General features: G+C 42.2%; 1 protein-coding gene across 2 annotated transcripts in view; it reads left to right on the top strand.

Annotated features, from left to right (window-relative positions):
- Positions 1-19,371, top strand: part of NELL1 (neural EGFL like 1) — a 949,455-nt gene that overhangs the window by 269,373 nt on the left and 660,711 nt on the right. For both annotated transcript variants that reach the window (XM_005578390.4, XM_005578389.4), the window contains exons 10-11: positions 6,861-6,934; positions 17,845-17,944. In XM_005578390.4, the coding sequence (XP_005578447.3) occupies positions 6,861-6,934; positions 17,845-17,944 (174 nt within the window). The remainder of the gene's footprint in view (positions 1-6,860; positions 6,935-17,844; positions 17,945-19,371) is intronic.

The following is a 19,371-nucleotide window of genomic DNA, read 5'->3' as shown; positions in this document are numbered from 1 at the left end:
AGTTTAATAAAGTGGGAATACAAATACATTATTAAAACACTATTCTAGAAAAACTTAAAAAGAAATGATACAAGGCACCTCTGGTAATTAAAAGGTTGAGAATCTCTGGGCTGGAGGGCTTTCGTTTCTTACTAGTTTTTAATAGAAATATGCATTAAGTGGTTACTGAGTACTGGTGCCTGGAATAATGATGAGGGATCCTTCCCTGCTTTAGAGGAGCTCACTTTCAAGGCAGAGACATGGTTTATAGTGTCTGGAACTATAAGTGCACTAACATTAGGCATGTGTACGGAGCACTGTTGGAGTACACAGGAATGGCCTGGGAGGGAGGTGGAGGATACCGGGGAAAGGCCTGGGATGCTTCCTGGAGGACATGGAGCCAAGTTAAATATTTTGAACCTTCTAGAAGTTGACTTTGATGGGTTAAGCAGTGGGGTGGAGAAGAGAATGAGGATTGCTAGAGCAGAGTTCTAACACTAATCAGTGGAATTTCTAGACATTTTCAACGTCTTCATATCAGAAACATGATAGAGAATATTTACTTCGGTTGTCCCTTCTAAAGATAAGTATGTGAAGTAATGCATATGTTAGTTGTTAGCCATACCACAGTGCCTATGTATTTCAAAACATCATGCTGTAGACCGTAAATATGCATACCTTTTGTCAGTTAAAACATAATAATAAAATATTTTTTAAAATGACAAAAAATAAAGTGTATCTTGTATGAATAACTCATAGTCAAATCTTTTTTTTTAATCCAGTCTGACAGTCTGGATTGTTTTGTTTGAATTGGATCCTTTAATCCATTCACATTTAATGTTGTGAGGGATATAATTGAAACTACTGTTTCCTGAGTACCATGTTTTTCCTTGGTTTGGTTGCTTATTTTGATTTTTTTCATTTTTTTGTGGAGCTGCCTGAAGTAAATTTCTTTTATGTGAATTTAAAGAAAAATGCCCAAGCTTCTAGGGACACCAGGTAAAGGCAGGGACATGACAAAGGCAAAATGAGCCAATATGTAAAAGCAGATTGTGTTGTCTGCTCACTCACTGAGTGTTCACGGACTTCTTTTGGCCTTGGGAGCTACAGCACTTACAGATGAGGGCATCTGTTTAGAAATAGGAAAGAACTTTATCTAAGCATCCATGGGCGGTACAGAAAATAGGGAGTTTCATTCCTCAAACATTTGTTAGGTGTCTGCTCTATTCAGGGCATGTTTAATATACCTAGTTGCATGTTAAAATTCTCTGGTGAACTTCTTACACTTGGAGGTTTCCAGGGCTCCACCTAGACCTGCATAATCACAATCTCCAGGCAGCAACATCCTGAAATCTGTATTATTTTGGTAGACAGATTTGAGATCTACCAGAGATAGAAGGAGTGAGGAAGATGGAGAAAAAAATATTTCTTCCATGCAAAACAGTATGTGTGAAGGAATAAGAGTGGAAGAGGGAAAGGGGAATAGTGTATTTGATGATAACACAGGATTTTTGTAGGTAAGAGTTTGAAATAGAGCTGCAAACCTGAGTGGCGGATGGATGATGAAGATGGTGAAGACATTCAGTAATTCTTACTGAGGTCCTTCTGCCACTATTGTCAGTTCTGGGGGCAACAGGTGACACATATGGATCATTTACTCTGACAGGCACTGTATTTAACCTTTTATATATATTAATTCATTTAATTCTTCCAACAACTCTAAGTGGTAGGCTCCACTATTATCCCCATTTTACACATGAGGAGGTGAAACCCAGAGAGGAGAAGTGACTTGTCCAAGGTCTCTCAGTTTTCGGGGAGCCAAAATAAAGCCCTGGCAGTCTGGCTTCAGAACCCAGTGGAATGCTCTTGACCTGTTGGCTCTACCCATTGTTCTCCAGAGAGATCTCTGTTACAATAAAGAGCATTATTTCACATTAACACTATGGAAGACATAGAAGGCACACAGAGAAGGGAGTAATTAACTCCATCTGAAACGTACATATGTATGTGTGTGTTAAGAAAACATCATAGGCAACAGCTGAGCAGGGTATTGACAAATGAAGAGTTTTCCAGGCGTACAAAGTAGATAAGAACATAACTGCCAGAGGGAATTGCACACACAAAATCATGGAAATAAACCAATGTTGGTTTTGGTACTCCAATCAAGGTTTTAATGCAGAGTTGTGGCATAATCAAAGATGTGCTTTTAGAAAGGCTACTGCATCAAGAGAGCTGGAGGTGGTGGGGGGTATGGAACTTGGGCGTATTCCAGGTGGAGGTGTTGAGGCTGGCAGGCAGGCACAGCCTGGGAAGATGCAAAGGAAGGGAAGGGAAGGGTGTGGGTGACAACCAAAGGAGCTGGCACATTAGAGATACTCCACAGGTACTGTTTTGCATGAGACAAATGGATCAGGGACAGAGCATCTGCAAGGGAGAAATTGCCAGGTTTTGAACAAGAGCATGTGGGAGACTCATGGTGTGATTAACAGAAATAAGACAGGTGGAGGAAGCAGTTTGGGGAGCAGTACATTCCGTTTGACATGTTTGAGTTAGAGATGCCTGAGGACAACTAGTTTGATGTGGGTGTCTTGCTCATAGAGGTGGTATCTGAAGCCAAGGCTGTGAATCAGCTCACTAAGGGAGGAAGGATGCTTGGGTGTTCAGCCTCTCTGATCTGCCACTCTCCTTTGAAGTGTAAAACACTGTGCTGATTTTGACATTCTAGGCTGCTGAGTACCAACGGATGGCTGAAGTGTGTGCAGGGTACAAATACCTAAATAAAGATAGGGAAACCTTACATCCACATCTGACAGGGACGTCAAGCTGTACCTGTCAATTGGTTATTCAGTGTGCACCTGAATGGCAAAAGTCTTCAATTATTGCACCAGACAAATCAAGGTCAAAATTGAAGGGCCAGGTGTCTGTGGGTGCAAAAAGATACACTGCATAACTCTTTATATCCTTAGTACATTTGTTTCTGACATAATGGAGAAATGTGTGTTGGTGCTAGGTTTCAATTTTGTGTTTGGGCACTGCAAAATATTCTAGTTTGCATGTCACCAGTGTGATATGAAGAGCTTTAGGTATTCATTTACATTTCTAATTACACTGAAAGCTGTTGGAATGGAGTCCCAAATGCCCCAGCCAAACGCACCAGAGCCTGACTCACCTTATGCTTGAATTTCCTCAGACATAAAAAAATGCCTTTTGGATATAGATCAAGAGGTTGGATAATGAGGACTGATGTTAGGCATAGGAATGCAATGGCAGGGAAGGAGGGCTGTTGTCAGAGAAGTGAGGATGAGTATGAGAGAGCAGGAGAAATTCTTGTGACCTCTAGTGGTGATCCTGAAAGTCGTCCTAAGATAATTTCATAGATACATACATTATTCACCAGTGCCAAACTGCAGATGGTTGAGGCATGCAGTAACATGTTGATCTCATTCGCCAGCACCAAAGCACCCTGCTATGTGAGGACATAAAGTTCAGTGGACATTTAATTTTTATAAGAGACTGGTGGATTTGAGGGGTGGATGTGTCTCCATGTGTGGTGTGAAAGTAAACAATGAGGCATTTTTATCTACCGATTAGGAGTTCTGAGATGAGCCTCTCAAAGGGGAAGAGAGGATTTGGACAAGTGCCTTAAGGCAGGGGAGCAAATGTGTTAATACCATTGTGGGAGTGGCAAGGGGCAAAGGAAGAACAAATGTCTATTTCTTTGCTTCCCAGCTTGGGCCAAGAAGCAGATGGCAGATTTGACAACAGTGCACTTAGCAGAACTGTCACTCTGGAACATGCTGCCTTGCCAAGTTGGCAGCAGCCACATTTGGGAGTGTGGGAGTTTATTAGACAGGAATTCCAGACCTTGGAGGTGTGGTCTCCCCATACAGGTACACTGGGAAATCCAGCTCTCATTAGGATCCACAAGTCATGGTCAGCCGATTTATCTACAAAATTGAGGTATAAAAGATGATCAGGGATAGATTTTGTTTAGTGAAGGACCTATCCAGACAATTATATTAATTCTCCATTTTTTTGGTATCTACTTTTAATGTTTGAAGTTGTATTGAATGCCAGAAATAACTCTTATCTGTGGATCAAGAAATTTGTTTTTTGCTACCTACTAGAGGCTCATTAATTTGAAAATGATTTATTATTACTCACAATAAGTCCTGAGGCATGGGGCTTGGAGCTGGAGATAAAATTATAGGCATTGTCCCTACCCTCATGGAGGCTGCAATTAGCAGCAGGGACATGGTGGGGTGTACAATTAAATGGGAAATTAGGATGTCATGTGATATATATTCTGTTGGGATTAGGTCCAAAGTACAATAGAATAAAGAAGTGAGGACGATTAACCAGTGTTTAAGGGTAAGAACAAGTTCTGAGGGAAGTCAGCCCTAAGCGGAAGCCCGGAAGCTTATGGGTGTATAGAGGGGGAGGTTGCCAGTGGAAGGTGGGTGGGGTGCTCTGCTGGTGTTTCTGAGAAAGAGAACAGTATATGTAAGGCCTGGAAGTGAGAGAGAAAGCGTGTCTAGAACGTATGTGGAGGTGTGAGTGTTTGGGAGGGTGAGTGAAATCACAGGAAATGGTGGGCTGTGAACTTTGGGAGATAAGAAGCCTCATGAATGGCCTTGTTTGTTGAACTAAGGATTTTGGACTTTATTCTGAGAGCTTTAGGGACCCTGATTTTAAGCAGGGCCTCATGTTTGCACTTAAAAAAATGTATGTCTGACTGTTATAGGGGGAAGGACTGGTGAAGATTGAGACTAGAACATGGGAGAGCTAGGAGAGACTAGGACATGGGAGAGCTAGGAGGTTGTGGTAGTACTGAAGAAGAGGGACGATGACAGCCTGAACAAAGACAGTGTCTGCGGGCAGAGGGTGGGGAATGGAGAGGAGGAGGTTGACTTGAGAAACTTAAGAAGGGAACATTGATAGGATTTGGACACTGATTAGACATGGAGTTGTATAAGACAGAGAGATTAGAAGGATGCCAGGCACTGGGGTGTGGGAGCTGGGATGGATACCTGTGCCATTGCCATTCACTGAGAGGAGAATGCAGGAGTGGAACATATTTGGGTGGGGAGTGAGGTGGCTACAGGTCAGGTTCTGAGGGGAAGCAGGCTCTGAAATAGAGATTTACATGTACCTTATTAGGAAGTGCTCTGAGAATCAATTCTGGGATAGGAGTAAGGTGGTGAAGGAAGAAGAATTGGGCAGAAGGAGAAGTTGAGCTGCAGTGGTGACAACACATACTGAACTCATTCCTACAGGGAGCTTTGGAGCTGGAATGGCCCGTCAGAGTTGTCCTCAGTTTGGAGAAAGGGGGCCAGGACTGTGTACCATGTTCTTCACCTTGGGCAAGGTGGCTCTCTACAGCCCTATACAAGTCTTAGATCTCCATTCAGGGGAGAGCTGTTAGTTGCCAGCTGTCACAGCAGTTGTAAGAATGTATCCTTTGCTCATGGAAGTAGATCTCCACATGCCACAGCATCGACTACAGGGTATGATGTTAAGCAAAGCATGTCCCTGGACTTCTTCCTGTGGCTAAAATGGACTAGATGACTACTATTTTATTTTATTGGAAAGGAGGAATGAAAGCCCTATTTCTCACCTGGTCACCCTCTTTGCCTTTCATATCTTGCCCCTCAACATCAAAAGGGGTCTAGGTTCTTTATCTGCAAACATAGCACTTGCCTCACTTAGTAATTATACATTCACTGATGTGATTATGTAATTACTGTCCGTTTCCCTGATTGTAAGCTCCATGAGAAAACAGCTTTGGTTCTTGAAACATTATATCACCAGTTAGCATGTTGCCTGCCCTTTAGTAACACTAAAATATTATTTGAATGAAGAATGAACATCCCATGAAAACCAGAGGATTTTATAACTAGGAAACCACCAGATTTAATCAGCCCATTTTTAACAGATACAGATATAGGGGTTCTGAAAGGTGAGGTGGTTCTATAAGACCAACACTGAATTAGTGGGAGAGATCTCTTAGAGTGCATATCATTGCTTCTGTTCCTCCTAGAGCTGGGGCTAGAAGGGTCCTCATCAGGGCAGGAGAGGGAGTGACCAGATATTTGCTGCTTTTTTCCTGTTGAAGTGGATGGAGAATTTGGTGGTGTTATATTAGGATCATATCAAATTGACATAAGCTGTACTTGCTTAAAAGTGAGTCAGCCAGTTAAGTCAAGAAATGAGTTTCAGTGCAATCTAAATTGAGTGGTAGGGGCTCCATTTATATTTCTCTTTGAAATTTTCTGCAAGTTCACCCCCCTGCCCTTCCTGGCAGCCTTTTAAACTCACCTTTCCAAAGGCATTCTCTCTAGTGCATTGATCTAGCACTTTACAGGCTTTCCTGGTATTTCTCACTTGTCTCATGTGTATTTCTCACGCCCACGCCCATGATCACAAGGAAGAAGAAACGGTGTCCTTCTCCATTGTGGCTGAGGTTCTGAGGAATGGAGTATATGTGAGTCCCCTTTCACCCAGTTGTTTGTTTTAGCTGGAGTGTCTGAATCAAAGCCACTGCTAATTGTACTCCACAGTGATTGCCACCAGTTCTTTCTTGTTTTAGCTTCTTACTACATCAATTCATTCTCTAGTTCCTTTGGCAACTGTAACATTGAAATAATTGTATATCCTGGCTGTAAAGGCTGGGCAAACACAATCATGATGAGGCCTGCCTGGGAGATTTAAGGGTTATCCTCCACACAATTCCCATGTCTTTCACTTTAGACAAAGAGATTTGTATTGCTCAGAAGCAGAGAATCTAGGTTTCTGTGGAATCTGTTGGAGTTGGAAGGTACCTCTGAGGTCATTTTGTGGCACAGCAGGACTGTCTGACCCATTTTTATGTTTTATTACAGCAAAATGTATCTATGGAGGAAAAGTTCTTGCAGAAGGCCAGCGGATTTTAACCAAGAGCTGTCGGGAATGCCGAGTAAGTGTTAATTTTATGGTCCCTATCACTTCTGGAAAACGAATAGATAGATGTGTGGGCTTTAGATAAGGTTCTTGAGTGGGGCATATTGGCCTGGATAGGTCCCTGAGGGGTGGAACTCTCTGCGGTGGGCTGGAGTACAGGATGGGGAGGATCCAGCCACTGTCATTTATGTGGTTAGCTTGTGGTCAGCTGTGGGTCAGGTAGCCTTGGAAGAAGCTATTAAGGCAAGGATGTGAGAGGAGAAAGAACTAACAGCTACTATTAGTTAGGGAGGCTGGTGGGTGGCCCCGGGAAAAGGTTTTGAGTTGGTGTTAGGGGAATCAGTCTGCGATGCTAGTTGTGATAATACTAATTCTACTCCCAGAGGGCTGATATACTGTTAAAAATGCCTCTTTCTCCTGCCTGCCCGTCCTATGTATTACTTGAAATAAGGTGTATAAAATCATAGATCTCATTCAATAATCATTCAACAAATATGCATTAAGCAAATGCTATATGACAGCATTATAGTGTCTGGATATACAACAGTGAACAAAACATAGTCACTGTATTTATAGAACTTGCAGAGTAGTGAGGGAGATAGTAAGAATTAAACATATAATATAAAGCCAAATTCTATAAAAGTATGAAGTAGGCTGAAGGAATAGAGAGGTCTGAGGTGGGGATGGGTGGACTAAGAAGACCTCTCGGAAATGTAAGTTTGGAACAAAGCCCTGGGTAAGGTGTGGGAGCCAGCCATGCAAGTATTTGGGTGAGTGATGACTTAACTAATAATTGCTTCCTAGGTAGATGAGGGAGAAGGCACATTCCAAACAAAAGGAATTGCACTTACAAATGCCTAAAGCAATAAAGACAGCAGGTTTTACTTAGGGACCGGCAAATAATTTGACTTGGGTGAAGTTCTAGAGGACATGTGGGAGAGTGATGAGAGATGAACCTGGACAGAGAGACAGAACAGGTGAGAATGAAACTAGTTTGGACTTGATCTTAATGGAGATGAGAGTTCATTGAAGCTTGCGCTCTCTCTCTCTCTCTCTCTCTCTCTGTGTGTGTGTGTGTGTGTGTGTGTGTGTGTGTGTGTGTGTGTGTGTTACGAGCAGCCATGCATTTCCAAAGGTCACTGTGATTGCAATGGGAGGAGTGATTGGAGGAGCACCAGATTAATTTGAATAATTGTAAGAAATCACCTAAGGTTATGATTGAAGGCAGTGATAGTGAAGATGTACAGGAAAGGAGATTCGAGAGCTGTTTGAAAAATGGAATTGAAAGGACTCGAGTGATTGGGTTTGGGGAAGGCTAATATGATGGGGAAGAGAAACCCAGATGATGTTCAGGTTCCTGGTAGAGTTGCAGGGAATACCAGTTTCTGTTTTCCCAAGTAGCCAAAACCTCCCGTGGCTAACGTAGGTTAAAATGACAATGTTATTGAAATGATACTGGGGGACTCGCAGAATCCTCAAAAGTCCAGACCAGGCTTGATACTTGATAGAAACCAGAGTCCCAGAAATTAGGAAGCAGAAACCATAGCAATGGCCTACTAGCGGGGATCCTGGCAAGCACATTGCTGCTGTGATGAGTGACTTTCAATCATTTCTACTGTCCTGGAGTCACTTATACAAGATTTAAAGTTCAGAGAGAGGACATATGATTAGCGAAGTTTGGATCATATGTCCAAGCTCTGATTGTTCAGGATGGGGAAGAATTCAACTCCTTTATCCTCTGTGTAAGGAGCTGGTTACCTGGAATTACCACCCCATTAAGACTGCATGCAATGGAGAAAACATTCCCCAAGAACACTGTGTACTCATGGGAAGGGAGACTGGATCAGAAGAAGCCAAAACGTGATAAATGCTCTCTGCATTAGGTGATGACGAGACACTGATGCAGGAAGAGGGACATTCAGGAGGAGGAACATGTTTTGTGGGTGAGGAGGGAATGAAGAGCAAATGAGACCAGGTTTAGACGTGTTGAGTTTGATTGTATTTTGGCTATCTACACAAACTCTAAAACTTAGTGGCTAAAACTTATATTTTATGATTATTTCTCATGGTTGCATGGGTTGAATGGGCTCAGCTTAATGATTCTCACTTGGGTTCTCACATGCAATTGCAATCCGATGGCTGCTGGAGCTGGAATCCTATGAAGGCTTGACATGGCTGGCTCTCAAAGATGGCTATTTTATTTTTGTGTCTAGCACCTCAGCAAAGATGAATAGAAAGAGATTTCTCTCAGGTGCGCTCTCTCTCTCTCTCTCTCTCTGTGTGTGTGTGTGTGTGTATGAGTGTTCCTTGTTCTCTGCAGCCCCTAGACATGTCTACCTTTGGCTTTTTTTTTTTTTTTTCTTTTTCTTTTCTGATACTGGGTCTCGCTCTGTCTCCCACGCTGGAGTGCAGTAGCACAGTCTCGGCTCACTGCAACCTCTGCCTCCTGGGTTCAAGCAATTCTCCTGCCTTAGCCTCCTGAGAACCTGGAATTACAGCCACGTCATCATGCCCAACGAATTTTTGTATTTTTAGTAGAGATGGGGTTTCACCATGTTGGCCAGGCTGGTCTTGAACTCCTAACCTCGTGATCCACCTGCCTTGGCCTCCCACAGTGGTGGGATTACAGGCGTAAGCCACTGCACCTGGCCCCTTGGGCTTCTTTATACCATGGTGGTCTCAGGGATTTCTCACATGCTGGTCAGGTTCTCCCAGAATAAGCTTTCCAAAGACCAAGGTGAAAGCACCAATATTTCTTATAACCTGGTCTCCAAAACTGGAACATCATTTCTTCTACATTCTAAAGGCTATATAGGCCCAGGCCAGATTTATTGTAGAGGCAGACAATACAAGGGCAAGAATACCAGGAGGCATGATTCATTAGGTAGACAGGCATCTTTGGAGACCAGCTATCATAATAAGACTTTGTTATATAATTTTCTACTTAAAAATACCCACCTGCAGCCAGGCCTGGTGGCTCATGCCTGTAATCCCAGCATTTTGGGAGGCTGAGGCAGACGGATCACCTGAGGTCAGGAATTCAAGACCAGTCTGGGCAACATGGTGAAACTCCATCTCTACCAAAAATATAAAAATTAGCTGGGCGTGGTGGTGCATGCCTGTAATCCCAGCTACTCCGGAGGCGGAGGCAGGAGAATTGCTTGAACCCAGGAGGCGGAGGTTGCAGTGAGCTGAGATTGTGCCACTGCACTCCAGCCTGGGCGACAGAGTGAGACGTCAATCTCAAAAAAAAGTAAAACAAAACAAAACAAAACCCACCTCCAGCGTATCATAATGGGAAGTTACTAACCTAATAGGTTAGTGGATTTCCATGGCTGAAAAACATTAGGAATCAGAGAATTCCTTTAGTTGGGTGAAAATCTATCCCCCCTGTAACTTCTATCCAGTGGCTTTACTTCTTCTCTCTGGAGGGTAAGAGGGTGAGTCTAATTACTCTTACAATGTAGCATTGTGGTTGAAAGGTCAAAATCTTCAGTCAGGTGGACCTGGGTTTAAATCCTGAAATTTTACCTAATTGTTAATGAAGTTCAGAGTTCCTTGTGTTCTTTTCCCCCATTGGGTTCTAGTAAGAGCTGGGTTGGAGAATATCACTTTAGATTATTACTTCCTCCTGCACGGTATTTTTTCTCACCTCACCACTCCCACTGCAACATAATGGAAGATAATTACAGGCATAATCACTAGCCCTGGAGGAATGTGGAATATTTTGCCTAGTGCCTTGTGTTGAACTGTCAAACCCATCCCTTTTCTGCCTAACATGAGCTGGGATACACTGGTCAGAATAGTAACACTTCTTACCTATCTGATCCTGGTTTCTAGAAAATAGAGCCTGAGGCCTAGGTATTTGTGTTGATGCTTTATTTATTCTTTGGTGGTCATGGGGGTGGATAGAGGAGGGGGAAGGGTATAGTCCTAGGAATGCAAGAGTGAGGCACAGACAGAAGGAAGTATGGAAGGAAAGGCAGGAGAGCAAGTACAAGATGGTGCATAGCAGAAAAGCCAGAACCCCACAACAAAGCACAACTGGCTTTGTGAGGCATCTCCTGACAAGCTGACAGAAATCACTGTGTCTCAGAAAAGACCATCCTTGCAAGTGCTCTTACTTACATTGTTTCATTTTCTTTTCATCACACCTCTGGGAAAACAGACAGGAATGCATTTTAAAGATTGAAAAGAATGAGGCATTTAGAGACTTGCAGAAGCACTCAGGGAGATACTAATCAAAGAAGAGCTTGAATTTTGTTCTTTATGGAGGACTAGGCAGGACTTTCCCTATATTCTGTCTCTCATTGGCCAGACTGTACCCTAAAGGTTAGCTTCCTTGAACCTCCCTATTTTGATTTCCATTCTTGCCCTCTTGGCTGCTGCTGGGAATGCCAGAGATTCCACAAGTCCGGATGGTCTGGTGGGTACGCACGTGTGGTGGTCTCTCTGCATCAGTGCCTAATTATGTAGCTGTGTGTCTGGAATTGGTGGGTTCTTGGTCTCACTGGCTTCTCACTGACTCAAGAATGAAGCCGCGGATCCTCGTGGTGGGTGTTACAGTTCTTAAAGATGGTGTGTCCCGAGTTTGTTCCTTCAGACGTTCAGATATGTCTGGAGCTTCTTCCTTCTGGTGGGTTCATGGTCTCACTGTCAGGAGTGAAGCTGCAGACCTTCACGGTGAGTGTTACAGCTCTTAAAGGCAGCGTGGACCCAAAGAGTTAGCAACAGTAAGATTTATTGAAAAGAGCAAAAGAACAAAGCTTCCACGGTGTAAAAGGGAACCCCAGCCCGGTTACAGCTGGTTGGCTGGGCAGCCTGCTTTTATTCCCGTATCTGACGCCACCTACATCCTGCTGATTGGTCCATTTTACAGAGAGCTGATTGGTCCACTTTACAGAGAGCTGATTGGTCCATTTTGCCAGAGTGCTGATTGGTGCATTTACAATCCTTGAGCTAGACACAGAGTCACAGAGTGCTAGTTAACTAGAAACAGAGTTAGCTAGATACAGAGTACCAATTGGTGTATTTACGAACCTTGAGCTAGACACAGGGTACTGATTGGTGTATTTACAAACCCTGAGCTAGACACAGAGTGCTGATTGGTGCATTTACAATCCTTGAGCTAGACACAGAGTCACAGAGTGCTAGTCCTCCAAGTCTCCACTAGGTTAGCTAGATACAGAGTACCAATTGCTGTATTCATAAACCCTGAGCTAGACACAGAGTGCTGATTGGTGTATTTACAAACCCTGAGCTAGACACAGAGTGCTGATTGGTGCACACACAATCCTCTGGCTAGATGTAAAAGTTCTCCAAGTCCCCATCCAGTTCAGAAACCCAGCTGCCTTCACCCAGTGGATCCTGCACAGGGGCTGCAGGTGGAGCTGCCTGCCAGTCCCAAGCCAGGCCTGCAATCCTCAGCCCTTGGGCTGGCTGTCCATGGGACCGGGCACCACGTAGCAGGGGGCACTCAGGCTGCGGGGGAGCCCACCACAGGGGGAGGAGCTCAGACATAGCCGGCTGCATATCCCGAGCCCTGCCCTGTGGTGAGGCAGCTAAGGCTCAGGGACAATTTAAGTGCCGCGCCAGCCGGCCGGCACTGCTGGGGGACCCGGTCCAACCTCTGCAGCTGCTGGCTCAGGTGCTAAGCCCCTCACTGCCCTGGGCCAGCGGCGCCCGCTGGCTGCTCGGTGTGCGGGGCAGCCAAGCCCGCGCCTGCCTGGGTGCCCCCTGGGAACTCTCACTGGGCCCCTTCCCGCCTGCGCCTCTCCCTGCACACCTCCCCGCAAGCAGAGGGAGGAGGCTCCGGCCTCAGCCAGCCTGGAGAGGGGATCCCACGGTGCGGTGGCGGGCTGAAGAGCTCCTCAAGCCCCGCCAGAGTGGATGCCGAGGCTGAGGAGGCGCTGAGAGTGAGGGCTCCTAGCACGTTGTCACCTCTCAGCTGGACCAAATGGATTTGGTGGCTCTTATTTGGGTGTAGAGGCTCTCCACTCTGTGGCAGGGGCAAGGATGGTGTGATAGCAAGGGATTTAATGATCTCTTGATTGACAAGGAAGCTCTCAGGGCTGGGAGTAGGGGAGCAGGTGGGGTGGTCAATATCCTATAGGTGGCACATTATCACACAAGGATGTCATGTGGATTAAGTGAGATAAAACACATGGAGAACTTAGTACAGTGCTTACCACAAAGACCATCCTCAATAAATGTGAGCTATTTTTGTTATTCCATATGACCATACATGTCCTCTTTGAATTTAAGACAGATACCATGCTCTCTGAACATTGCTTTACTTCTAGGAAGGGAAAAAGGTTGGATTCTAAAATCCTTGCTTTTGTCTTCGACTTCAGGGAAAGCTGGGATGGTTAAAGGCAATTTTGCCCACTGTGGTGATGGTACCAGAATCAGCCATATCACTTACAATTAGCAAATCCTTTTCCATTTTGAATGGAAGCTGTGGGTGACTGTAGCAAGGGTCACTATTATGATTCAATGTCTATTATGAAAGCAGAGCCAGGCAGGCACCATTTGAGACCTGTAGAAGATATGGGCATGGATTTGAACGGCCGGTTATTTAAATAGCACTTACTACTATTACTGGCACATTGCAGTTGCTCTATACACTTGGGTTCATCTTTTACTGTTTTTTTTTTTGTTGTTGTTAATAATTTAGAAAGAAGTTGGGGCAGACTGATTATTCTCTTGCATAAGTAGTGTGTGTGCCTGTGTGAGTGCATGTGAATAATTTTATTCTGTACAAAAAAGTTATTTTTCCATTTATTGTGTTTTCTATAGTTATTTACTACTTTGTATATAAGAGTTATTGACAATAATTTTTAATATTTCTTGAGCACTTATTATTTTCCAGGCACAATTAGAGCATTTAAAACATTTATCTTGGCCCGGAGCGGGGCTCAGCACGTTGGGAGGCCGAGGCGGGTGGATCACAAGGTCAGGAGATCGATACCATCTCGGTCAACATGGTGAAACCCTGTCTCTACTAAAATACAAAATTAGCCAGGTGTGATGGCGCATGCCTGTAATCCCAGCTACTTGGGAGGCTGAGGCAGGGTAATCGCTTGAACCCGGGAGGCGGAGGGGCAGTGAGCCGAGATCGCGCCGCTGCACTCAAGCCTGTTGACAGAACAAGACTCCATTTCAAAAAAAAAAAAAATCATATTCATCTCATTGAAACCTCATAATAATTCTGTGCGGAAGGTAATACCCAGATGTGAAAATCAAGGCACAGAAGAACAAGGCCACATAGGTAGTGAGTGAGCCAGCTGGGATCAGGACCTGGGTGGTTTGGCCCCACAGCCTCCTCTCTTAGCCTCTCTACTGCCACTCCTGATAGTATTAGACTGACTTGGAAATAATTCTCATTTCTGAATTTTAGAGGGGCAGATTGAGAAGGATTGATTGATCACTTTTCAGTTTATCTAAGAATATCACATTGGTCAGGCTATGGCCCATTGATTCCCTTGATAAAGGTAGCATTTATAAAAGGCCATGGAAGAGCTTTGGGACATATTTAATGGATATTGTCAGCAGAGAGTGAGGATAATGGGTATAGGATCAAAGGGCCTCTTATTTCTCCCAGGCAGTTTTTCTCACGATGTAAGCCCTAATGCTCTATGGAATCTGTTGTATGCAATAAATTAAACTTTCTCTTAGGCATCTAAAATGGTATTATGAAAGTATTATCCTTGGGAGGATTGAGAAAATAATTGCTAAAATAATTTTTGATATTCTGTCATTCAGATGGAGATCTTCAGTTGGCAAAAGGATGCCTGGAGATCCCTCCATTTTCATTTTCCTGGGATCATTTTAAAGCTTCAGCAACATCAATTAGACAAAAAACAAACTCTTGTTTCAAATATTTTCACCAAGTGTTTCCAGGAATTAACATAATTTTTTTTTAAATCACCATGAATAAACTCTCCTAGCAGTCTTATTAATTTTGCCCAATTATTGCTTTTCTGCAAAATTTCTTTATCCTAGCAACAATTTTTGACTTGAAGTTGTAAGTTTTATATGTTGTTAGAAATTCAGGTTAGTGCACAATGATTAGTACAGAACTTGAAAGTGTATATATTTGACCAATGACATGGAGACAAGCCACTCTAAATGAGAAAGAAAAGAGGAATTATATTTTTTCCACCAACACAGAACTCCAGGGATCATAAAATAACATACCATAATCAGAAAGACTTAAAATGTTAATTATCAGGTACTTCTTACCAGAGATAGTTTTGAAAATAAAGCTGTAAAAGGTTTGTGCCTAATTATGTAGCTGGACTAAATGGATTTGGTGGCACTTATGCAATTGTAATCACAGTTCATATTATTTTCAAATTCATGCAAAAAGGTTTTTCTCCGTTTAAATATTTGGGATTATGATCTTACTCATTAAATATGTTAAAGGTTGATTAGAATTGTTGACTGATTTAATCAGTGGAGCAAACCCTTTTTATAAAAATAGAAGACTTGTGAGTGATTATTTTAAAAAAATCTTCACATTTTTAATATTTTGTTTTTACAAAAATATATACTTATACAATTTGGAATATAGAGGTAAAAATATAAGGAAGAAAATGGGAATCACTCCAGAATCTCACCACCTAGAAAAAATCTTTTAACTATTTGATTTTTGACAGCAAGAGTGAAATTTATTTTAATTGTCTTAGTTTGGGTTCTCCCAGAAGGAGACCCTGAGCTAAGGATTTCAGTACAAGTGATTTATTAAGGTAGTGCCCCCAGGAGAAACCAGTGAGGGTATGGGGAATGCCAGATGGAGAAGGGGAGGAAACTGAGCAGAGGTACAATTTTAGATGAAAGGTCAGACATGCCATGATCCCACCATGGGCTCTGGAGCATGCATTCTACCCTAGAGAATATCTCTAGGGTAGAATTCTTTATCTCTTTGAGGTAAAGAATATCCCATACTATTCATTCATTGGCTTTGGGTCATACCTGTGGGAATTGTAGAACTTGCATGTAACTCTCTGCATGGGCAAAATCGCTCCAGTGCCCAAGGGCAGTGCTCTGAGAGTGACAGAGGTGAATCAGTTGCAGCAAAGCATTGATAAACCTAGAGGTGCGCGCATAGAACTGACAAAAGGATTCAACAGTGTCAGTCAGTCTTATTTATGCCAGGAGGCAGCAGATCATCAAGAAATATATTAAATATCGAAGGATAGACTTAGAGGCAGTAATGGTAAGTAATTCAGCATTGTGATTTCCTCTACATTTAATTGCTGATAGTAAGATTACTAACTTCTATTGATTGGTAATAACTGGTTTGTTTCCCTGTTGTAGAAAGTAAGGCACATCGGGTAGGGACACTTGCCTTAGGACTGGAGATAATTTTTGAGGCTAGATGCCACCCATCATGGTCTGGATTCAGGAATAAAAATGAAGTCCCGTTGCAAAGTGGGGCAGAGAGTGAATAGCAGGATCAATTCTCAGGTCTTAGGGACAATTCTAAGATGGGAGAAAGTTAAGAGTTACCTTGGGAAGGATTGGGAATACAGATAAAAGGAGAAGAAAAGACAAGACTAAGAATGCCAGAGACTGGACTGTCTGGACTGGAAATTCTGAGAAAGGAGAGGAAGCCATGGTGCAAATATTCCAAAAGATGAGCAGTTGGAAATTTATATTTGACATACACAATTGTGTTACTGTTCCAATTTAAGAATGGGTATTCCTGATATAGTGGGAGTTCTTGCCAAACAAGAGAAATGTGGAACCACTGGGATGACAGTCTCTTGAAGATGGAAAACTCACTCTCTCCTGCATCCTTCTTGACTGTACACCTTCATCCTATTCTTCCACCTATGTTGGGAACTACCTTTTGGCCTTAAATGAGACACCTCCTCTTGAGCTTGCTTCTTGGTTGACTTAAGCATCCCCTTAAAAATGAGAGAGAAAAAGTAAATATTTTAGATAAAATAAGGGACTCTCACCATTTAAAAAAATAGTAATTAATGGAATAATTTTTAAAAAATTGGCATCAAACTTAATACACATGCTAGTAATGTCAACCAAAAGGACCTTGGATGAAGTAAAGTCATAAAGATTCACCTTCTGAATATGATACACGTTATTGTAAGTGATTTTATATCTAGGGAAAATCTAGTGCTCAGCTAACTGATCCTCTTTCAGTTCTTTCCTGCCTGCATGCCTTGGCTCTTTTCTGCTCTCTTTGCCAGGAAAGTCCCTTTTTCCTTTATTCCACTAATCAAGTTCCCCCAAATGTGGCATCTTCATAATTTCTCCCAACGTGAGCAGAATTAATTATTATTCTATGACACATTATAATACTTTTATTAGAGCATATTTTTTAGACTTACTGTTCTGTATGTGTTATGGTTTCTAGTTTATGAGGCTTTATTCTCCCTTCCATCCAAACTGAGAACTCATTAAGAGCAAGGAAGATATGCTCTCTATCAATGGATTCACAATGCCTGTTATCCAGGGGCGTGCCAGAGCTCACATAAGCTCAATTATATATAACTTCCCAACATTGCTTTGCGTGATACCATGTTAGTAGCTCAAAATCAGCCATCACTGGAGTATTTACATCATGGAAATTAAGAAATGTTATAAATTAGGCCTCACCTGCCCAAGAGTTAATGTTAAACTTTTATCAGTGCATCACTGTTAGAATCCTTCTGCTCCATAGAGAAGATACTTCAAAACTGTTGAATTTGAGGCTTTTAGGATATAGAAAGGGACATTTACCTTATATTCTAGGGGTCTCATTAATTTAATTTGTGGCATTATCATTTTTAGTGGAATCCCTGGGAGTATTAATTATTATATGTTGTTATCACTGCAGGCTATTAACAAAGAACATTATAAGTTTGTTCAATTGACTAAAAATGTGAACATCTTTTTCTTTCCCTAATATTTGGCTTCCAGGGTGGAGTTTTAGTAAAAATTACGGAAATGTGTCCTCCTTTGAACTGCTCAGAAAAGGATCACATTCTTCCTGAGAATCAGTGCTGCCGTGTCTGTAGAGGTAAGTGGGCTTGGTGGTGGGCCATGCTTGGGGTGAGGCTGGGGCTGGCCTTGGGGGTCATGAGAGTTTAATGAATAATGTGATGATAATAACATGGGTCCAAAACTCTGAGCTGCTCCTTAAAAAGGTGCATATCCTATTTACCTCTCTCAGTCATAGTCTCCTCAATTGTAAAATGAGTATAATAATAGTATCTACTTAATTATATGCTGTGAAGATTAAATGGGATAATGCATAAGCACCTACCATCATGCCTAGCATGTGACACATGTTCAATAAATGATAGTTCCTATAATAATGCTAATGATAATTCTTATAATAATAATCATTATCATCATTATTACATTTTTCTCATGAGTGAGATTGGGAAGCATTCTTTTCAGCTCCGTCTGTTGGGCCAGTTCCCATACTCTGGTAGAGAATGATGTGTGGTGAATCCTTACTTATAGGTTAGAGTTTTATGCAACATTTTTACTCCCTGCAAGGAAAAATGCATCAGATAAATAACACGTGGTTGCTAATTAATTATTGGGCAAAAATGGTTTTGCTTCATCTTCCTGGAATTTCCTTCATCCCTAAATTTATTTAAATTTTTATTATTAGTAGTAGTTTAGAGATGGAGTCTTGCTCTGTCACTCAGGCTGGAGTGCAGTGGTACGATCATAGCTCATTGTAACCTTGAACTCCTGGGCCCAAGCAGTCCTCTTGCCTCAGCCTCCTGAGTAGCTGGGACTACAGGCATGCACCATCACACCCAACTAATTATTTATTTATTTATTTATTTTTAGAGACTGGGTCTTGCTATGTTGCCCAAGCTGCCCTTGAACTCCTGGCCTCAATCAATTCTCCTGTCTTGGCCTCCCAAGGTGTAGGGAGTGCAGGCATGAGCCACCATGCCCAGCCTATTTTTATTTTTCAGTTGTTATATAATAGTTGTGCATATTTTGGGTGTACACGTGACCTTTTGATACATATATACAATGTGTAATAATCAAATCAGGGCAATTGAGATATCCATCACCTCAAAATTGATCTTTTCTTTGTGTTGGGATCTTTTCTTTGTGTTACAAATCTTCTATTTTGAAAAAAGAGAATAGTTAATTGTTCAGTATAATTACCTGACTGTACTATTCAATAAATTCCTTTTATCTAACTGTATTTTTGTACCCATTAACCAAATTCTTTTCATATTCCCTCCCCGCGCCCTTTCCCCTCATGGCCTCTTAAACTGATCTTATGTCTTAAAACCCAGCTCAAGTATCACTTCCTCTCCGCAGCTACTCACCCAAGCAGAATTAGATGAATTAGGAGAACCTAGGATTTGTTCAAAACCTTTTAAAAAATCCAGCTAAACTCATAGGTATTATTTTAAAACTATACCTACCATAAATACTTCAGATTCTCAAATACCCAGTAAGTGGTATTCT

Source organism: Macaca fascicularis, chromosome 14 (genome assembly GCF_037993035.2).
Source record: "Macaca fascicularis isolate 582-1 chromosome 14, T2T-MFA8v1.1".
NCBI classification, from domain to species: Eukaryota; Metazoa; Chordata; class Mammalia; order Primates; family Cercopithecidae; genus Macaca; species Macaca fascicularis.
This window is presented reverse-complemented; position numbering and strand designations above follow the sequence as displayed.